The sequence below is a fragment of the Salvelinus sp. IW2-2015 genome, linkage group LG31 (genome assembly GCF_002910315.2).
Source record: "Salvelinus sp. IW2-2015 linkage group LG31, ASM291031v2, whole genome shotgun sequence".
Taxonomy (NCBI): Eukaryota; Metazoa; Chordata; class Actinopteri; order Salmoniformes; family Salmonidae; genus Salvelinus; species Salvelinus sp. IW2-2015.
Genome location: NC_036870.1, coordinates 14,324,100 through 14,347,893, shown reverse-complemented (window position 1 = coordinate 14,347,893; position 23,794 = coordinate 14,324,100). Strand labels below are relative to the sequence as shown.

At 41.6% G+C, this 23,794-nt stretch overlaps 1 protein-coding gene across 4 annotated transcripts in view; it reads right to left on the bottom strand.

Moving 5' to 3' along the window:
- Window positions 1-15,668: 15,668 nt before the first annotated feature.
- LOC111955886 (tropomyosin alpha-3 chain) overlaps window positions 15,669-23,794 on the bottom strand; it is a 31,550-nt gene continuing 23,424 nt past the window's right edge. For all 4 annotated transcript variants that reach the window (XM_070436355.1, XM_023976239.2, XM_023976246.2 and 1 more), the window contains one exon: window positions 15,669-16,310. In XM_070436355.1, the coding sequence (XP_070292456.1) occupies window positions 16,228-16,310 (83 nt within the window). In that variant the 3' untranslated portion in view covers window positions 15,669-16,227. The remainder of the gene's footprint in view (window positions 16,311-23,794) is intronic.

The following is a 23,794-nucleotide window of genomic DNA, read 5'->3' as shown; positions in this document are numbered from 1 at the left end:
ATTGTTCAATATATTGTTGAACATAATATACTTTACTACGGGCATTTAAAAATTCCAGAGTGGCATCTCTATAGTTTTAAAGTTATGGCCCATTTCATAAAGACAAATTGACACAGTAGGCAATGTAACCAATCACAGCCCTCCTTATATTTGTATCATTACACATCCTGCAAATCACCAGCAGAAAGCGACCATTTTGAATCAATTTTCACATTCACTGTTGGTAATGCTTGAAAATGGGATCATAACCCTAAAACTAGCCGAGATCCCTCTCTGGAACTGTATATGCCTGTAGAGTATATTATGTTTAACAATTGAAAAATTATCAAAACACTACTCATATTACAGAGTAAGCGGTAAAGCTTCAAGGTATTAAGCAATTAAAAATGTTTCTAGTCGATAAAAGGATTGATTGCTTCAAAAGTTTTGACTTACCTTTTACCAAATAGAGCTCAGCCTGCCAAATGATTGAAAACCGGATGGAGAGATGTGCATGGCCACAATGATACAAAGGTTGGTTGACATGAAACTGCCTTCCACTTTCAGGACTTTTCGGAAAAACTAAAACATGACAAAATAAAATAATTATTTACATCAGGCAAGACATTATTTGAATAGGTATATGGGAAATGAATGCTACATTTTCTATGAAAGGAAGCAGCCTGCCAATAACCACCATAGTGAAATGTAAACACTTACATGTAAACCCTTGTTGGAAAATATATATTTGTAAAAAATTGTATTGTGTCTGACGGGGGAATGGATTTTAATTAGGAGGTTGCTCCTTTTAATGGTTTGATAGCTGATACAAATATAGATTTGTTAAATGTTAAGATTAATGTGAGATGAAAACCCATGTTTTGTCCAGACATTAAATTATATGTCTGGGCTAGGCGACTATGCAAAAAACTACATTTGAAACCATACATAACTTAAAACGGACAACTTTGTGTAGTTCAAACCTTAAATTGGACACATTCTCTCCGCACAAGATCAAGGAATGTAGGTCAAATATAGGCCTAACTTACTCAATAGACGGCGTAGCCTACTTTACAATGCAATGGCACGTTCTTACCTTTGAGGTATTTCCAAACACGTGGGTCAATGGCCATTTCACTTCCCAGGTCATTCGAGGGCACAGATGCTTCAGCATTAGAATCAGGACCATCAAATGCCAGACCTTCATCGGCAAAATCTTGGTTGACCTCACCCGCATTAAAGTAACCTTTTCCAGTGTTGAGCTGGGCTGGTGTTAGACAAATATAAACCCAAGCCATCAATAAAAGTCCCTTCAATGATACGTTTGAGCTCCACAACATTTTTACAAGGAACTGGAGTATAAATTGGCACGAAGTAAGAATTACTAGGTGAACAAAAGAGAAGAGCAATCGCAGATATAGTCAATCAAAAATATATCCGGTTTATTACAAGTTGCAACAGGCAGACACCTCCAGCACAAAAGCAGAGAAAATGTTTAACTGGCCTCTTGGAAACAGGCCCTTTATATCCTAATCAGACAGCACCAAATGTTCTGTAAACACCAGCCCGAGAGGCTTGTATAAAGTCCCAACAAAAAGGCAGTGACTTTGTCAGCTGCTACAGAATCACACAGTGCTCACAAAATGTCATCAATACAGTACAACAGTGAATAATCAGTTTGTCTTCGTTCCATGTACATGGACTTCCAGTCTGGCGTCAATCACTATCAACAGATAATCTGTAACACAATAATCTGTAACTTTTAGTGTCATGTCTCGTGACCATCGACCCACACCTTAAGTGTCACAAATAGAACACTGGAAATCATGTGTATTTAAGAAAGGGAAAAATATATAAATATGCTCAACATTGTATTAACTGTTCTAAAATTGAATATGAACTTTAGTGATCTTAGATTTCCCCATTACAAAGCTATCATTGAAAAGGAAAATGTGTAATGCTCGCTAACCATTACAAATGCATTATTTTATTTAAAGTTTGACATTTCAGCCTTTATCAATGGTCTTCATCAGAACAATGACAGATAGGGAATGGACAAGTACATATATAGTGCCTTCAGAAAGTTTTCATACCCCTTGACTTATTCCACATTCTGTTGTGTTCCAACCTGAATTCCAAATAGATTAAATAGATTTTTTTTCTTACCCATCTTCACACAACACTAAAATGACAAAGTGAAAACACATTTTTAGAAATGTTAATTTATTGAAAATGAAATAGAGAAATTTCGAATTTACATAAATTATTCACACTCCTGAGTCAATACATGTTAGAAACAGCTTTGGCAACGATTACAGCTGTGAGTCTCTCTGGGTAAGTCTCTATCACAATATTTGCACATAATTTATTTTTTTATTCTTCAAGCTCTGTCAATTGGGTTGTTGATCATTGCTAGACAGCCATTTTCAAGTCTTGCCATAGATTTTCAAGCCAATTTAATTCAAAACTGTAATTAGGCCACTCAGGAACATTTAATGTCGTCTTGGTAAGCAGCTCCAGTGTAGATTTGGCCTTGTGTTTTAGGTTATTGTCCTGCTGAAAGGTGAATTTGTCTCTCAGTGTCTGTTGAAAAGCAGACTGAACCAGGTTTTCCTTTAGTGGTTTGCCTGTGCTTAGCTCTATTCCATTTATTATTACTACAAAAATACTCCCTAGTCCATGCCGATGACAAGCATACCCATAACATGATGCAGCCACCACCGTGCTTGTAAATATGAATAGTGGTACTCAGTGATGTGTTTGTAATATTTGTATTCTGTACAGGCTTACTTATTTTCACTCTGTCATTTAGGTTAGTATTGTGGAGTAACTACAATGTTGTTGTAACATCCTCAGTTTTCTCCTATCACAGCCATTTAACTCGGTAACTGTTTTAAAGTCACAATTAGCCTCATGTTGAAATCCCTAGGTGGTGTCCTTCCTCTCCAGCAACTGAGATAGGAAGGATGCCTGTATCTTTGTACTAGCTGGGTGTATTGATACACCATCCAATGTGTAATTAATAACTTCACAATGCTCAAAGGGATATTCAATGTCTGCTTTTATAATTTTACCCATCTACCAATAGGTGCCCTTTGTTGCGAGGCATTGGAAAACCTCCCTGGTCTTTGTAGTTGAATCTGTGTTTGAAATTCCCTGCTCAACTGAGGAACCTCCCAGGTATTTGTATGTGTGGGGTACAGAGATGAGGTAGTCATTCAAAAATCATGTGAACACTATTATTGCACACAGTGAGTTCATTCAATTTATTATGCGACTTGTTAATAAGCAAACTCTTTCTCCTGAACTTTTTCAGGCTTGCCATAAGAAAGGGGTTGAATACTTATTGACTCAAGGTAAAAATCTGTCGTTCTGCCCCTGAGCAAGGCAGTTAACCCACTGTTCCCCGGGAGCCTAAGACGTGGATGTCGATTAAGGCAGACCCCATCACCTCTATGATTCAGAGGGGTTGGGTTAAATGCGCAAGGCACAGTTCTGTTCAAGGCATTCAGTTATACAACTGACTAGGTATCCCCATTTCCCTTTCAAGACAATACAGCTTTAACATTTGTATTAATGTGTAAAAATGTGCAAAAACATAATTCCACTTTGATATTATGGGTTATTGTGTGTAGACCAGTAACACAAAATCTCAATTTAATCCATGTTAAATTAAGGCTGTAACACAACAAAATGTGGAAAAAGTCAAGAGGTGTGAATACTTTCTGTAGGTTATAGGGCAGACAATTACGGAGAAAAATATCTTGCACTTGTGGTGCCAATGGGCGCATTCGAGTGGATACATGTTGACCATCGTTGGTCACATCTTTCAAAGTCTGTTGCATTAGGAGGATAACATTTTTCGACATGCACCTACAGTACATGTCGACTGCATACATTTTTTTTAAAACAATGTGATCAAAGGTCATAACGTTATTGATTAAATCCCCTTCAAGTCGCTGCACTTGCTACTCACCGGCTGCACCGTGCAGCCATCACCTCACTAGTGGGAGACACTATTTGTCAACCAATCATTAGGGTGTTTTTGTTTCACCCACGCAAACATGTCCAAAGACGTGACTGAAACCAGAACCAACTTTCCCATGATATGATAGTTTGAGGCTGTCTCTAACAAATTAATAGTATAGTGCATTGCATTCATAAAGTATTCAGAACCCCTGACTTTTGCCCCCCAAAATGTAACAGACATTTTTTTAAATCCTCAACAATCTAGACACAATACCCCATAATGACAAAGGGAAAACAGGTTTTTATAAATCTTTGCAAATGTATTAAAATAAAAAAACAGAAACACCTTTTTTACATAAGTATTCAGACCCTTTGCTATGAGACTTGAAATTGAGGTCAGGTGCATCCTGTTTCCATTGATCATCCTTCAGATGTTTCTACAACTTGATTGGAGTCCACCTGTGGTAAATTCAATTGATTGGACATGATTTGGAAAGGTACAGACATGTCTATATAAGGTCCCACAGTTGACAATGCATGTCAGAGCAAAAAGCAAGCCATGAGGTTGAAGGAATTGTCTGTAGAGCTCCGAGACAGGATTGTGTTGAAGCACAGATCTGGGGAAGGGAACCACAACATTTCTGCAGCACTGAAGGTCCCCAAGAACTCAGTGGCTTCCATTATTCTTAAATGGATGAAGTTTGGAACCACCAAGACTCTTCCTAGATCTGGCCGCCCGGCCAAACTGAGCAATCGGGGGAGAAGGGCCTTGGTCAGGGAGGTGAATAAGAACCCGATGATCACTCTGACAGAGCTCCAGAGTTTCTCTGTGGAGATGGGAGAACCTTCCAGAAGGACAACCATCTCTGCAGCACTCCACCAATCAGGGTAATCCATTTTAAAATAAGGCTGTAACATAACAAAATGTGGAAAAAGTCAAAGGGTCTGAATACTTTTCGAAGGCAGTGTAGATGGATTTCAGAATTAACCTGGAAGAATCCATTGAAGGGTTTAGGTAAACTGTCTGGGAGGTATTTGTAGATGAAAATGCATAATTGACGTACAATGTTGTTAAATAGACAAGATATTGAATTTCCTGAACAAAGGTGCAGATGGAGCCAAGGTATTTATTTTGTATGATGAGTAATTTGTGTAGGTAGGAAGATGGCGCCGACAGAGATGATCGCCTCGCTTCGAGTCCTTAGGAAACTAAGAAGTATTTTGTTTTTTAAAATGTATTATTTCTTACATTGTTACCCCAGGAAAACATAAGTCTTATTACATACAGCCGGAAAGAACTATTGGATATAAGAGCGAATTCAACTTACCAACATTACGATCAGGAATACAACTTTCCCGAAGCGGATCCTCTGTTTGGACCACCACCCAGGACAATGTACCTAATCCTAGAAACCGACTTAAAACAACGGCGTCGCAGAAGGGTCAGACGGAGCGGCCTCCTGGTCAGCCTCCGTAGACGTGCACATCGCCCACCAATCCCAAGTATACTACTCGCCAATGTCCAGTCTCTTGCCAACAAGGTAGATGAAATTCGAGGAAGGGTTGCCTTCCAGAGAGAAATTAGAGATTGTAACATTCTCTGTTTCACAGAAACATTGCTCTCTCTGGATATGTTGTCGGAATCGGTTCAGCCACCGGGCTTATCCATGCATCGCGCCGACAGAGATAAACTCCTCTCTGGGAAGAGGAAGGGCGGGATGTATGCTTCATGATTAACGAGTCATGGTGTAATCATAACAACATACAGGAACTTAAGTCCTTCTGCTCACCCGACCTAGAATTCCTTACAATCAAATGCCGGCCAAATTATCTCCCAAGAGAATTCTCATCAGTTACCATCACAGCGGTGTACATTCCCACTCAAGCAGACACCAAGACAGCCCTCAAGGAACTTCACTGGACTCTATGTAAACTGGAAACCATATATCCTGAGGATGCATTTATTGTAGCTGCGGATTTTAACAAAGTAAATTTGACAACAAGGCTACCTAAATTCTATCAGCATATTGATTGCACTACGCACGGTTGTAATACACTCGTTCACTGCTACTCTAACTTCTGCGATGCATAAAAGCCTTCCCCCGCCCTCCCTTCGGGAAATCCGATCACGACGCCAACTTGCTCCTACCGTCTTATAGGCAGAAACTCAAACAGGATGTACCAGTGACTAGAACATTCAACGCTGGTCTGACCAATCAGAAGCCACGCTTCAAGATTGTTTTGATCAAGCGGACTGGGATATGTTCCAGCCAGCTTCAGGTAACAACATCGATCTATACACTGACTCAGTGAGTGAGTTTATAAAGAAGTGCATTTGAGATGTTGTACCCACTGTGACTATTAAAACCTACCCTACCAGAAACCGTGGATGGATGGCGGAATTCGCGCAAAACTGAAAGCGTGAACTACTGCATTTAACCATGAAAAGAGGTCTGGGAATATGGCTGAATATAACAGTATAGTTACTCCCACCGCAAGGCAATCAAACAAGCGAAATGCCGGTACAGGGACAAAGTGGAGTCGCAATTCAATGGATCAGACACGAGACATATGTGGCAGGGTCTACAGGAAATCACGGACTACAAAAAGAAAACCAGCCACGTCACGTACACCGACGTCACGCTTCCAGACAAACTAAACACCTTCTTTGCCCGCTTTGAGGATAATACAGTGCCACCTTCGTGGCCCACTAACAAGAACTGCGCACCCCCCTCCCCCCCTCTCCTTCTCCGTGGCCGATATGAGTAAAACATTTAAACGTGTTAACACTCGCAATGCTGCTGGCCCAGACGGCATCCCTAGCCTCGTCCTCAGATCATGCGCAGACCAACTGGCTGGTGTGTTTACGGACATATTCAATTGCTCCCTATCCCAGTCTGCTTTCCCCACATGCTTCAAGATGGCCACCATTGTTCCTGTCCCCAAGAAGGCAAAGATAACTGAACTAAATGACTACCGCCCCGTAGCACTCACTTCTGTCATCATGAAGTGCTTTGAGAGACTAGTCAAGGATCATATCACCTCCACCTTACCGGCCACCCTAGACCCACTTCAGTTTGCAAACCGCCCCAACAGGTCCACAGACGGGCCCCACAAGGGTGCGTGCTCAGCCCCCTCCTGGATCTCCCTGTTCACCCACGACTGCGTGGCCATGCACGCCTCCAACTCAATCATCAAGTTGAGACGACACAACAGTAGTGGGCTTGATTACCAACAACGACGAGACAGCCTACAGGGACGAGGTGAGGGCACTCAGAGTGGTGGTGTCAGGAAAACCTTACCGGCCACCCTAGACCCACTTCAGTTTGCAAACCGCCCCAACAGGTCCACTCTCTCCACTCCGCTCTCTCCACTGGCTTCCAGTTGAAGCTCGCATCCGCTACAAGACCATGGTGCTTGCCTACGGAGCTGTGAGGGGAACGGCACCTCCGTACCTTCAGGCTCTGATCAGCCCTACACCCAAACAAGGGCACTGCGTTCATCCACCTCTGGCTGCTCGCCTCCCTACTCTGAGGAAGTACAGTTCCCGCTCAGCCCAGTCAAAACTGTTCGCTGCTCTGGCACCCCAATGGTGGAACAAACTCCTCACGACGCCAGGTCAGCGGAGTCAATCACTACCTTCCGGAGACACCTGAAACCCCACCTCTTTAAGGAATACCTAGGATAGGATAAAGTAATCCTTCTAACCCCCCCCCCCTTAAAAGAGTTAGATGCACTATTGTAAAGTGGTTGTCCACTGGATATCATAAGGTGAATGCACAATTTGTAAGTCGCTCTGGATAAGAGCGTCTGCTAAATGACTTAAATGTAAATGTAAATGAAAACAACCTCTCACTCAACGCCAACAAAACAAAGGAGATGATCGTGGACTTCAGGAACAGCAGAGGGAGCACCCATCCACATCGAAGGGACAGCAGTGGAAAAGGTAGAATGTTTTAAGTTCCTCGGCGTACACATTACAGACAAACTGAAATGGTCCACCACACAGACAATGTGGTGAAGAAGGCGCAACAGCGCTCTTTTAATCTCAGGAGGATGAAGAAATTTGGCTTGACAACCCTGACAAACTTTTACAGATGCACAATCAAGAGCATCCTGTCGGGCTGTATCACAGCCTGGTACGGCAACTGCACCACCCTCAACTGCAAGGCTCTCCAGAGGGTGGTGCGGTCTGCACAACGCATCACCAGGGGCAAACTACCTGCCATCCATGGCACCTATAGCACCCAATGTCACAGGAAGGCCAAAAAGATCATCAAGGACAACAACTACCTGAGCCACTGCTTGTTCACACCGCTACCATCCAGAAGGCGAGGTCAGTACAGGTGCATCAAATCTGGGACTGAGATAGTGATTGCTGTTTAGCAGTCTGATGGCCTAACTCAGAGAGGCTGCTGCCTACATTGAGACCCAATCACTGCCACTTTAATAAATGGATGACTAGTCACTTTAAACAATGCCACTTTAATCATGTTTACATATCTTACATTACTCATATCATATGTATATACTGTATTTTATACCATCTATTGCACCTTACCTATGCCGCTCGGCAATCGCTAATCCATATATTTATATGTATTCATTCACCCCTTTAGATTTGTGTGTATTAAGTAGTTGTTGGGAAATTGTTAGATTACTTGTTAGATATTACTGCACTGTCGGACCTAGGAGCACAGGCATTTCGCTACACTCACATTAACATCTGCTAACCATGTGTATGTGACCAATAACATTTTATTTTATTTGATATGTACTGGCCCAGACAATATTGCAGTAAATGAGATATGGGTAAATTAATTGTTTTACATTTAAAAGATAAATTGTATATCTGGAACAATTCAGAAAATTTGTCCGTGCCTGAGTTGGCTTCATTAATTAGTGAATCAAAATTCTTGTGTGATAAAATCAAATTGGTATCATCAGCAAAGAGAATGGGATGTACGGTAGAAGACACAGCAGCAAGGTCATTGATATAGATTAGGAATAAGAAAGATCAAATGATCAAACCCTGTTGGACGCCACAGGATATCTTGTCCCTGGAAAATGCACAGTCGATTGCATAAACAAATTGTTCTCTATCATAAACATAACTATATAACCAATTATATGTATAATGATGAATACCGTAATAATGCAATTTAGAAAGTAATATTTCATGATCAACAGTGTCAAATGCTTTGGATAAATGTAAAAAGATGCCAAAAACGTATTCATTGTTGTTAAGGGCAGTAAATATTGTCTCCACAAGTTGCAAAAGAGCCATATCTGTGGAGTAGTTTTTTACAAAAATCATATTGGTGCTCATATAGAATACAGTGTTGATTTAAATGTTTCAACATTCTCTTAAACCCCAATTTTTCTAGGATTTTAGAAAAACATGGTAGTACAGATACTGGGCAATAATTTGGATCACCAGATTGTGGACTACAGGAAAAGGAGCACCGAGCACGTCCCCATTCTCATCGACGGGGCTGTAGTGGAGCAGGTTGAGAGCTTCAAATACCTTGGTGTCCACATCAACAACAAACTAGATTGGTCCAAACACACCAAGACAGTCGTGAAGAGGGCACGACAAAGCCTATTCCCCCTCAGGAAACTAAAAAGATTTGGCATGGGTCCTGAGATCCTCAAAAGGTTCGACAGCTGCAACATCGAGAGCATCCTGACCGGTTGCATCACTGCCTGGTACGGCAATTGCTCGGCCTCCGACGGCAAGGCACTTCAGAGGGTAGTTCGTATGGCCCAGTACATCACTGGGCTGCCATCCAGGACCTCTACACCAGGCGGTGTCAGAGGAAGGCCCTAAAAATTGTCAAAGACCCCAGCCACCCCAGTCATAGACTGTTCTCTCTACTACTGCACTGTTCAACAGTTGATTGATGATTTTCCATGTTGACTTCATATTATTTAAGGACTTTTGGAATTTGTTAGTAAAATATATTGTTGGGGATATCCAAACTAGGGGGTGGGGTGCTGTGAACGGTGAGTCTTTGTGGACATTTCTCATTGACAGACACGCAAACCTTTGAAATTCAAGCCTGACTCCACCAACACCTGATGAGATGAGGCCCAAGCCCAACCTGAGCCCTACATTAAAGACACATGATTTACCACAAAGGGGTGAATTCTAACTTGATATGTAAGTAACTCGTATATACAGTACCAGTCAAAAGTTTGGACACACCTGCTCATTCCAGGGTTTCTTTATTTGTACTATTTTCTACATTGTAGAATAATAGTGAAGACATCAAAAAGATGAAATAACACATATGGAATCATGTAGTCACCAAAAAACAGCTAAAACACACTTTGCACACTCTTGACATTCTCTCATCCAGCTTCATGAGGAAGTCACCTGGAATGCATTTAAATTAACAGGTGTGCCTTGATAAAAGTTAATTTGTGGAATTTAATTCCTTCTTAATGTGTTTGAGCCAATCAGTTGTGCTGTGACAAGGTAGGGGTGGTATACAGGTGGGTCAGCAGGTAGCCCAGTGGATAGAGCATTTGGCCAGTAACCGAAAGGTTGCTGGATCGAATCCCCAAGCTGACAAAGTAAAAATCTGTCGTTCTGCCCCTGAACAAGGCTGGTAACCCACTGTTCCCAGGTAGGCCATCACTGTAAATAAGAATTTGATCTTAACTGACTTGCCTAGTTAAATAAAGGTAAAAAAATACAGAAGATAGCCCTATTTGGTAAAAGGTAAGTCAATCTGGAAAATGTACTGGACTTTGACATTTTCTTAAAGTGCAGTCGCAAAAACCATAATGAGGACCGCCACAGGAAAGGAAGACCCAGAGTTATAGTTGAAGTTGGAAGTTTACATACACCTTTGCCAAATACATTTAAACTCAGTTTTTCACAATTCCTGACATTTAATCCTAGTAAAAATTCCCCGTTTTAGGTCAGTTAGGATCACCAGCTTTTATTTCTTTCATCACATTCCCAGTGGTTCAGAAGTTTACATACACTCAAATAGTATTTGGTAGCATTGCCTTTAAATTGTTTAACTTGGGTCAAACGTTTTGGGTAGCCTTCCACAAGCTTCCCACAATAAGTTGAGTGAATTTTTGCCCATTCCTCCTGACAGAGCTGGTGTAACTGAGTCAGGTTTGTAGGCCTCCTTGCTCGCACACGCTTTATACAGTTCTGCCCACACATTTTCTATAGGATTGAGGTCAGGGCTTTGTGATGGCCACTCCAATACCTTGACTTTGTTGTCCTTAAGCCATTTTGCCACAACTTTGGAAGTATGCTTGGGGTCATTGTTCATTTGGAAGACCAATTTGCAACCAAGCTTTAACTTCCTGACTTATGTCTTGAGATGTTGCTTCAATATATCCACATCATTTTCCTCCCTCATGATGCCATCTATTTTGTGAAGTGCACCAGTCCAGTCCCTCCTGCAGCAAAGCACCCCCACAACAACATGATGCTGCCACCCTCGTGCTTCACAGTTGGGATGGTGTTCTTCGGCTCGCAAGCCTCCCCCCTTTTCCTCCAAACATAACGATGGTCATTATGGCCAAACAGTTCTATTTTTGTTTCATCAGACCAGAGGACATTTCTCCAAATTGTACAATCTTTGTCCCCATGTGCAGTTGCAAACCGTAGTCTGGCTTTTTGATGGCGGTTCTGGAGCAGTGACTTCTTCCTTGCTGAGCGGCCTTTCAGGTTATGTCTATATAGGACTCGTTTTACTGTGGATATAGATCCTTTTGTACCTGTTTCCTCCAGCATCTTCACAAGGTCCTTTGCTGTTGTTCTGGGATTGATTTGCACTTTTCGCACCAAAGTACGTTCATCTCTAGGAGACAAAACGCGTCTCCTTCCTGAGCGGTATGACGGCTGCGTAGTCCCATGGTGTTTATACTTGCGTACTATTGTTTGTACAGATGAACGTGGTACCTTCAGGCGTTTGGAAATTGCTCCCAAGGATGAACCAGACTTGTGAAGGTCTACAATTTCTCTTCTGAGGTCTTGGCTGATTTCTTTAGATTTTCCCATGATGTCAAGCAAAGAGGCACTGAGTTTGAAGGTAGGCCTTGAAATACATCCACAGGTACACCTCCAATTGACTCAAATGATGTTAATTAACCTATCAGAAACTGTTTAAAGGCACAGTCAACTTAGTGTATGTAAACTTGTGACCCACTGGAATTGTGATAGTGAATTTTAAGTGAAATAATGTCTGTAAATAATTGTTGGAAAAAGTACTTGTGTCATGCACAAAGTAGATGTCCTAACCGACTTGTCAAAACTATAGTTTGTTAACAAGAAATTTGTGGAGTGGTTGATAAATTAGTTTTAATGACTCCAACTTAAGTGTATGTAAACTTCCGACTTCAACTGTTTGTAAACATTATTTAAAGTGGCATTATTTAGAGTGGCATTGTTTAAAAAGTGACTAGTGATCCATTTATTAAAGTGTATGTACACCGAGGAACTTAAAACTTTCCACCTGCTGTCCCGTCGATGTGGATAGGGGGGTGCTCCCTTTGCTGTTTCCTGAAGTTCACAATCAACTTTTATGTTTTGCTGACATCCCCCTCCGAGGGCCCTCACCTCCTCCCTGTAGTCTTGTCGTTGTTGGTAATCAAGCCTACCACTGTAGTGTCGTCTGCAAACTTGATTGAGTTAGAGGCGTGCATGGCCACGCAGTCATGGGTGAACAGGGAGTACAGAAGAGGTCTGAGAACGCACCCTTGTGGGTGTTTCCTACCTTCACCACCTGGAGGTGGCCCGTCAGGAAGTCCAAGACCAAGTTGCACAGGGCGGGGTCGAGACCCAGGGTCTCAAGCTTAATGAGTTTGGAGGGCACTATGATGTTGAATGCTGAGCTGTAGTCAATGAACAGCACTCTTACATAGGTATTCCTCTTGTCCAGATGGGATAGGGCAGTGTGATGGCAATTGCATCGTCTGTGGACCTATTGGGGTGGTAAGCAAATTAACAGTTAGGGTGGAGGTGACATGATCCTTGACTAGTCTCTCAAAGCACGTCATGATGACAAAAGTGAGTGCTACGGGGAGATAATAATTTAATTCAGTTACCTTAAAATAAAATAAATAACCTTTGCTTTCTTGGAAACAGGAACAATGGTGGCCATCTTGAAAAGTGTGGACAGCAGACTGGGATAGGGATTGATTTAATGTCTGTACACACACCAGCCAGCTGGTCTGCGCATTCTCTAAGGACGCGGCTGGGGATGCCGTCTGTGCCGGCAGCCTTGCGAGGGTTAACATGTTTAAATGTTTTACTCACGTCGGTCACGGAGGTGGAGATTCCACAGTATTTGGTAGTGGGCCATATCGGTAGCACTGTACTGTCCTCAAAGAAATTGAATTTGTGAGCAAGACGTCGATGTCTGCGATGGGGCTGGTTTTCTTCTTGTAATCCACGATTGTCACGCTATGGACATTAGACCGGTGGAAATCTGTCCTTTGGTCTGATGAGTCCAAACTTGAGATTTTTGGTTCCAACCGCCGTGTCTTTGTGAGACACAGAGTGAAGCATGGAGGTGGTGTGATAGTGCTTTGCTGGTGACACTGTCAGAGATTTATTTAGAATTCAAGGCACACTTAACCAGCATGGCTATCACAGCATTCTGCAGCAATACATCATCCCATCGGGTTTGCGCTTAGTGGGACAATCATTTGTTTTTCAACAGGACAATGACCCAAAACACACCTCCAGGCTGTGTAAGGGCTATTTGACCAAGGAGAGTGATGGAGTGCTGTTTCAGATGACCTGGCCTCCACAATCACCCGACCTCAACCCAATTGAGATGGTTTGGGATGAGTTGGACCGCAGAGTAAAGGAAAAGCTGCCAACAAGTGCTCAGCATATGTGAGAACACCTTCAAGACTGTTGGAAAAGCATTCCAGGTGAAGCTGGTTGAGAAAATGCCAAAGTGTAAAGCTATCGTAAAAGCAAAGGTTGGCTTCTTTGAATATAAAATATCGATTTCAACACTTTTTTTGGTTACTACTGGATTCCATGCGTTATTTCATAGTGATGTCTTTATTTTACAATGGAGAGAATGAAGAACTACCCTTGAACAAGGTGTCCAAACTTTTGACTGGTACTGTACATATGCACCTACGATCTCAAGTTAAGATTCATGGTAAAGTGCCTAGAACCAGTCACTTGACTGATGTCCTTCGGTTCTGCCCCCAAGTGATGCCCCGCCATTGGATCGCCCCGACTGGTAAGTCATTAAGAAGCCAGACTTGTGCAACGTCATTGAAATGATGCGTGCCAATCATAAGCTGCCATGCCTATATAGGCGACGCCAGCTGAGGCATCCTTTGAAAACTGACAACGACGTGCCTCGTTACAGCAAGGAAGAAACATTCAGAGCCAGGACGAAGCGGTCCCACACAAACACATGCAAGGCACACCCTCGACATGAACTGAGTGGACACATACAGGTAGTGGTACCAAAACATGACACAATGGCACATGCAATAAAGACAGACATTCATACAATCCCTCACAACTCAATAGCATAGTAAGGTCTGAACATAGAAATGTCAGTCAATCAACAGATTTAATTCATAATGGCTGAAAACCAACATGATATACGGTATAAAGACATGTAGCTCATCAAGACCGACTAAAACCATTAGTTTTGAAAATAATCTATGAAGATGACTATTCCTCTAAGTTAGCTTAACATTACTGTATGATAGTGATTAGTTGTGTGTAACATGAAAGAAAACAATTAACAAGTAAAATGTATGCATCTCTTGGTATGAGTTATATTAAATGATCTATTAACCAAATCAAAAGTTGTCTGGCACTCAAACCAGGGATGGGTCAATGCAATCAAAGTCTACACAGCAATGAATTGCACTCGAGAAACTAACTTCTAGTTAGACGATAGTTTTGTATGGCAGTAAAAAATCATGGTCTTTATTCAACATCAAAAAGTCATTACAATGGAACAAGACAAACAAAGTGGTTATACACAGTGAGTTTCCAGTTAAAACATTGAGTTAATTTTTGGTGTTTTAGTTTAATCCCCTACTAAAAATGTATAGGTTTCGCATCACACTGATCAGATCCCCCACACATTTTCTATAATTGGCATGGTACTGGCAAGGTGATAGCCATTGATTTTTTTAACCCAAATACTTCACCATAAACCTGTCAAACTTAAAAGGCTATGTTAATACAGGCAGGCCAAATCTAATATTTTTCACACTAATTTGTATTTTGACCAATCAGATCAGCTTAGAAAAGAGCTAATATGAAAAGATCTGCTATGATTGGTCAAAAGACCAATTAGTGGAAAAAACAGAATTGGGCTGCCTATGTAAACGCAGCCAAATAATTAAAGTCATACAAGTGCAGCATTGTCTCGTGATAGTGGCTATAAGTGGGATAAAACAAAATATCAGGCACACAAACAAATACCTAAGGAATAGGAAAACCACCACCCAATGTGGTTTTGGTCCCAAACCGTATTGGTGTAAAGTAGGCAAAAGGAGCGATATAGGAGGACAGAAAGCCAGTTACATTCTGTACCCTATCCACTAACCCTTTTTGGTGTTAACTAGTCAGAAAGGACTGCATAGACCTAAGCTATGTGGAAATGACCCATCCCTCTGATAGGCCAAGTGGAGCTTACTCCATCTTGTTTACCCCTTTCAGATGTGTGAACATTCAGGGTTTAGGAGTTAGGGGAAGGTGCTAGCAAACAAAATAGAACCAGGCCAGAGTATACAACAGCAGTACAGGAGTAAATAGTATCATGTAGTAAATGGCTGGTAAAAAATAAAAAAAAGTGCTCAGTTTCCCCCTTTTTCTAATGGGCTATAATGGATGAGTGGCCTAACCATGTTCTTGTTTACTTGGCAATAAATCCTTAAAGGCAGTCATGCTAGCCCCATTCAAACAAGGAGAAGTTAGAATAATCGACCACACAAGCAAGGAGAAGATAGAATAATAGACCACACAAGTACGACAGAGTTCCCCTATTAAACACCATTCCAATGGATAAAGGCAAGAGCTTCCGCAAGATGTCACATTGGAGAACACCTAAAGTTTAACAAGAACAATCAATGCTGTTGAGAATAAAGGTGTCATTGTAAATAGTTGTTTTGGCACCCTCCAGTGGGGATTTTTCCTACCCTCCACTACAGCAGAGCAGGGAGAAATGAGAGACTGAACGAGAGAGAGGCGGAAAGCAAAGGTCGGCAAAGGGATAAGTGGAGGAAGATGGTTTTTGGGAGTCCATCTGGGGGTTCTTAGAAGCTGTTGAGGTCCTGCAAAGTCTGGTCCAGGGTGGCATGGATCTTGAGGTTCTCCTCCTTGGCATTGGCCAGTCTCTCTGGAGAGGGAGAGAGAGAGAAAGGGAGAGGTTCATATTTACACTTCATCTGGATTAACAGGAGAACACGCCAAACATCCCTAGGTTCCATTTTAATGGAGGTCTCTGTCATAAGGACTAAAGAACACTGCCATAACCAGCCGTTGAGAGCTTATAACTGGCTTTACCGCCAATAATTAAGCCAGTTTGCTAACCGTCCTGATGGTTTCTTATTGTGATTATGACATAGCCCAATATGACTGAGGTTGAGTAGTTTTACCCTAAAACAATATAACTGGACATGTCTAAAAATGGGAAATCTTCAGAGGTAGGGTTGCAAAGGGAAGGTATATTACTGGAAACTTTCAAAGTTAACCAGTAAATTGGTAACTTTCCTGTTTTTGGGGGGGATATCAGATGATATCTAGTTGCCTTTGAGTACTTCAGATTCTCGCAGTTGTCTAATTCTCTGGGCCTCTGGCCTTTTCACATATAAAATAATCAATTTAAATACAAAACAGAATGATGAAGCTGTACAACATTATCCTAAATTTAAACCATCAACTAAGTGAACACCATTGGTGTTAAATATGAGGGTTTCAGCATGTTGTAAATGTTGATGCCAAACTGCTGGCAGTTGACTTTTTTATAGTTTGAAGAGTTAGTTAATTGAAATAATTATATTTGATTAATTAGGCCATTATCTTGAACCATATGGTCTATTCACACGAAACTAAAATGGACAACAGACAGATAAAAGGAATACTATATAAAAGAGTATTTGAAAAATTAAATGGTCAAGCATATACTTCCAAAATTACCATAGGTTGTAATTATTGGCAAATGTACTTTAGATAACAGTAACTTTCGTAAATTACCAGTAGCTTTGCAACCCTCTTCAGTGACTTGACTTGCTTTCATGTACCAAGCAGATAGACGAAGGCTGTGTTTATTCAGACAGCCCAACTGGTATTTTTTCCACTAATTGGTCTTTTGACATATCACATCTTTACACATCAAATATTTTTCAAAGCTGATCTGAAAAATACCAATTAGTTCTAAAACTATCAGAATTTGGGCTGCATGTGTAAACACAGCCCAACACCGTACCCGAGCCGGTCGCGGGTGTGCGCAAATTGATTTTGTCCCCCCATAAACGCGATCACGACACGCAGGTTGAAATATCAAAACAAACTCAACCAATTATATTAGTTTGGGACAGGTCGAAAAGCATTAAACATTTGTGGCAATTTTGCTAGCTAGCTTGCAGTTGCTAGCTAATTTGTCCTGGGATGTAAACGTTTAGTTATTTTAGGTCATCTACTCTGACAATTAATCCACACATAAACCGGTCAACCGAATCGTTTCTAGTCATCTCTCCTCTTTTCAGACTTTATATGGCAATTGGCATCTAATAGTATTACCATGAGGACGACCGACCTCGGTTCGTGTTTCAATCACCCACGTGTGTAAAACCAATGAGGAGATAGCACGTGGGTGTCTGCTTCTAAAATCCAATGAGATGGGAGAGGCAGGACTTGCAGGACTGCGCCACAAATAGAAACAACTTCTATTTTAGCACCTGGCAACGCAGACGCTCATTGGCGCGCACAAGCGGTGTGGGTGCAATGATTGCAAAATAAATGTACACATGCATGTTATTCAACGCCTGCGCACACAACGCAAGAGGTGTGGTCAGCATGTAAGAAGTCTCAAAAACACAGCATTCACAGTGGGTCCCCAGGATACATATTGAGCAACACTGCTATAAAGTGTAGACAGTCAAGTGGATGTGAGATGGCAAAGTACTGGAGCATAGTTAACAGAATAATACTACTAAATAAAATACCAAATAAGCAAAGAGTGCAGAAAAGGTCATATTTACCTGAGGATGGAGTAGTTGGAAGATGGCCACAGGAGGGCAGACTTACTGAGTTAGCCACTAGGGCAGCGTTTCCCCAAACTGTCCTTTGGACACCAAGTGGTGCACGTTTAGTCTTTTGCCCTAGCACTATACAGATTATTTAAATAATCGACTAATCATCAAGCTAGTGTTCATTTTTGCACTCTTTTTTGGGGGGGGGGGGGGGGTTTGTCTAGTCTTAGTCACATTTGTAATTTGAATAATGATTTATTCTAGTTATAAAGATCATTTCTAAAATGGCCCACTGTTTAGCTAAATACCCTTTCATTTTAGTCACAATTTGTATTGACTCATTAACCTATAGTAAACAAATTACACACACACACAGAGCCTTGTCCTACCACATTTTTGCTGCACAACATTGTCATTTATGCTGTTGGGAAGAGAATACAAACATAAGAATAATATATTAAATGATCTGCCCATGTAAATTCCTAATTGAGCCTACATAGATACTGCACATTACATACAAAACAGACAGGGGGGAGAGCGGCACAATCACCAGATGGTGCCTCAAAGTAGTATCTGTTGCGTCATTGCCATTGTTATCAACGTTCTACAGACGCCGCAGCCACATTGATTTCCAAAAGTAGAACGAGGGGTAATGACTATTTTGCCCAGGGCACGAGTCCTGGTCCAAGTGCTCAAGACTGAGTGACTGGTTCCATATTAACTCAAAATAAAGTGATTTACCCAGTCAGCCTATAGCAGGACTCTCCAACCCTGTTCCTGGAGAGCTACAGTCCTGTACGTTATCTAGCGCACCTGATTCTAAGAATTAGCTGGTTGATAAGCTGAATAAGGTTAGTTACAACTTGAGTTGGAGTGAAACCTACAAGAGTGTAGCTCTCCAGSAACAGGGTTGGAGAGCCCCGGCCTATAGCGTACTGGCAAGAGGAATTTAGTCAAATTGTTTGCTATCCCTTCTTTGTGTCAACGTAATGTTTCCATATAGGCTACTGGTAATGTTACCAGGGCCACGCTCTGTTGAAAAACGATCTTATACTTTGCAGATAGAAATTCCATGAAGAGCGCCAACATTATTCCTTATTCAACATGCCAGAGAGAAATATGCTATGTAGAACAAACATGCCTATCTGAACGTTCGGTCCTGCTGAACGCGCCCCAGGGCGTTAGGTATAGCTAGCTAATGAGGTAATCTCACTGAACAAGGTGTAGTCAAATGTTTAACGGTTCGGTACGCAAGTAGCCTAGTTCTAGAGCAGGCCAAGATATGCTTTTTATGAATGCAACATTGTTATGAATGTGGCCTGCACAATAGAAAGAAAAACATTGCGCCAGTATAACGGGTCAAGCCTTTCGAAATAGAATCAAGCCGTATTCTCATAGGAAAAGAGGGAGACTTGGCTACAGAACCTGTATATGAAATGCAGTGGGAAAAGTGGGCGGGTTGAACAAGACTACAATTTAAAAGACCGCCTACTTTTCTACAGCCTACTCAAGGGAGAGAGGTGACTGGTTAGCTAAGGTGAAGCAAGCGAGTCGCCTGCACAATGTGTATGACTCGTCCTTCCCACTGCTGAACAGAATTGCGCTGCGCATCAGTGCAGCTAATATTTGAAAAGCTCTCAATCCAGTCCACTATGTTTTATTCAGAGAATTTTGTCTTGTATCGGTTTAGTCAACTGAAATTAAAGGATTCTTGGTCTATTTAGACAGTTATAGTCTCGTCAATTGCAAGTGAAAAATAGGTGTTTGACGAATATTTGAGTCACTATTTCTGTAGACAGAAATGAACACTGCATCAAGCTTTGATTCAGCTGTGTAGTGCTAAGGCAACAACCAAAACATGCACCACTTGGGGTCCCCAGGACAGAGTTTGGGAAACTCTGCACTAGGGACTGAGACAAGGCCTAATACATTAAGTGGTCACTATCTGGAGGAATACTGGGACTGGGCAATATTTCGAATGAATTCAAATGTATGTTTCAGCACGATACTCCAAATGCCTGTATCACAAAAATTAACTATACACATGTTTTATTAGCGTTTATGCCCACTTATTCTAGTGTCTTTATGGCCTTGTTTCCCTCGCTGCTTCAGTGGTGTGCGCCTTCCCATTTACACACACCAAGCTCCTCCCCCTGCCACTCACAACAAAGATGATCACTTCTTCCTCTGACAAGCGGCCCAGTGAATTAATAGAGTCACTAAACCTTCGGTCTGAATCGAGTCCAAAGTCCCCTGTGCTCGAGTCCAAATTTAAGTCACCAACGGTTGAGTCAAGTCCCTATGTCTACAATTTTGGAACGGACCGCATAAGACGCTCGGTCGCTCTGTTTGTGTAGGGTGTGTTTGGCTCTTAAAGCAAACGCTGTGGAACGTTGCAGAAAGACAAAAAGACAGAGCTGACCCCTATTCGGAGGCATGTTTGTTCTACATAAAGTTTCGATATAAATATTTCACAATGTTGTGCCCAGTCGAACACGTCCTACAATAGAATCCCTGAGAAAAGTGAATAGAGAGCAGTCTCCTGGAGTAATGTTTTTTTATTCAACCACTACATCCTTAAGTTTAAGTAAAATCACTTAAAATACAACACAAATTTGATTAAAGTTTTTTATATCTACATAACTCATTTTTATGTAGCTGATTCTCAGTGCTCCGCTGAAGCTTCCCCCTTGATCAGCGATGGTCGCCCTTGTCTGGTGTAGCCTACAAAACTTCATGTTATACACAAAGCACATGGTTGACATTATTTGAACTACTGCATTCCATGCCTCAGTAGGCTACTAATCATAAATACGATTTTTCAGGGGGGTTATAGAGGAGCTACACCGGGATTACGCATGCGCAAACCGTGAACAGGATGTGAACGCCGTAATTTTACCTGCTATACCAGAGACGTAAATAGATGTGCGCGTGGAAGCAGAATAAGCAGCATGCAGTCTCTCCTGACAAATGTATTGACTTTTAGCCTATGACACACATATGACACACATATCTCATTACATCAAAAGTAGAATTTCTGCAACCTGCAGTCAATACATTAACCTTGTTCATTAATCACAATTAAAAGTAGTTGGCTAGCTGACTGTACTTTGCAGGGCCTTTGGGACAACCAAAGCGGAGCGGAGACAAGATAATCGTGTCATTATATACAGTATCTGACTAAAAATATCTGTATTGGGATTTGCTGGTGTCTTACAGCAGTGTGCTTCTCAACTTTGAGAAGCATCTTCTGCCTCAAAAGATAATACAAGGCAGATCATCTGCAACTGCCTTTCCATTCATCTGGTTTGAATGTGTAATAGTTCCTAAAAAGCAATTATGATTTAGCAAGTCTACAGTTTCATTTATATAGTGGTTTTTCATACAGGCAGGCCCACTGCTATAGTACTGATGTAGCCTACTGTTATTTCTATTACATTCTCATACTATGAAACTTAGTGAATGTTTTTAAATTGTCAAAAAAGGATGTATACCAATTGAGGCAAACCTAATTTTACGTTGCTGATACAGCAGCGGTGCAACGTCTACAATTGGACCAATCAGTTAAAGTTTAAGGGGGCAATTACTTTTTTACACAGGAAAATTGGGTGTTGCATAACATTGTTAATGAAATTGTTATTTGTAAACTCAGGTTCTTCATCTAATATTAGGTTTTGCTTGTAGATCTGCTAAAATTCAGTATCAAAAATAGAGAAAATCAGAAATGGAGCAAATACTTCACGGCACTGTAAATATGTTCAGCCTAGAACATTACCACATGCCAGCATGCCATTGTTAATTGAAAACCAGAAATGGCTGGAAAGTTACTCCTTTTCGCGACTGAGATGAGCATTGTGTCCACCTGAGCAAATTCAAATACGGGGCGCAAACTTACATTTTTACCAGAAAATTATCATAATCCAATGGATAATTTGTCAATGTTCACTTATTTGAGCTAGTCGGTATAAAAACAAAAATAGATATGACCATTTTATAAAATTTTTACAATTGTGTGACATGATAGCATTTTGCCAAACCACTCCCCCAGTCACTCCAAGTTTGGTTTTGACCACAAGTTATACTTCACTACACGCTCCACTGCTTTAATTGGTGTAACATTAGCAAGAAACCACAAGTGTCTATCCAGATAATGAAAAGGCAGCAGCTAAATAAAATTCTAGGAACATCATTACAGGTCATTTGCGGCGTGAATGATCGTCAGCAAAGTCATTGAATCCTATCATTTCACTTCCCCAGTGACAACTACCTTGCTTGACTTTGCTGTATTGCAGCTGAAGCCTGGCTGCAGCCTACCTACCAAAAGGTTGCACTGTGTCCATTACAAAGTAGAAAAACAGATAAGCCATCTTTTAATAGTCAGCCATATTATCAGATCCTCGTCACACTCTTTGCAACTAAACTCAGCAAAAAAAGAAACGTCCCTTTTTCAGGACACTGTCTTTTAAAGAAAATTCATAAAAACAACCAACTCATTGTAAAAGGGTTTAAACACTGTTGCCCATGCTTGTTCAACTAACCATAAACAATTAATGAACATGCACCTGTGGAACGGTCATTAAAACACTAACAGCTAACAGACGGTACGCAATTAAGGCCACAGTTATTAAAACTTAGGACACTAAAGAGGCCTTTTTACTGACTCTGAAAAACACCAAGATAAAGATGCCCAGGGTCCCTGCTCATCTGCGTGAACATGCCTTAGGCATGCTGCAAGGAGACATGACTGCAGATGTGGCCAGGGCAATAAAAAGCAATGTCCATACTGTGAGACGCCTAAGACCGCGCTACAGGACGGACAGCTGATCGTCGTCACAGTGCCAGACCACGTGTAACACCAGCACAGGAGCGGTACATCCGAACATCACACCTGCGGGACAGCATTGTTTTAGGGAACACTTTGCCACAGATGGAAACTAGCCTGTTTTTGACTTCGCCATCTATCTCAAGTTTTGGCATCTTCCATAAATTGCGGCCCTGAATCCGCCATGAAAATAAACTCAGCAAAAAAAAGAAACGTCCTCACTGTCAACTGCATTTACTTTCAGCGAACTTAACATGTAAATATTTGTATGACCATAAGTCAACAGACAAACTGAACAAGTTCCACAGACAAGTAACTAACAGAAATTAAATAATATGTCTGAACAAAGGGGGGGGGGGGGGGTCAATCAAAAGTAAGTCAGTATCTGGTGTGGCCACCAGATGCATTAAGTACTGCAGTGCATCTCCTCCTCATGGACTGCACCAGATTTGCCAGTTCTTGCTGTGAGATGTTACCAGAGTCCGGGCCTCGGTGTAACGCTCATTCATTCGACGATAAATGTGAATCCGACCATCACCCCTGGTGAGACAAAACCATGACTCGTCAGTGAAGAGCACTTTTTGCCAGTCCTGTCTGGTCCAACGACGGTGGGTTTGTGCCCGTAGGTGACATTGTTGCGGGGATGTCTGGTGAGGATCTGCCTTATAACAGGCCTACAAGCCCTCAGTCCAGCCTCTCCCAGCCTATTGCAGACGGTCTGAGCACTGGAGGGATTGTGCATTCCTGGTGTAACTCAGGCAGTTGTTGCCATCCTGTACCTGTCCCGCAGGTGTGATGTTCAGATGT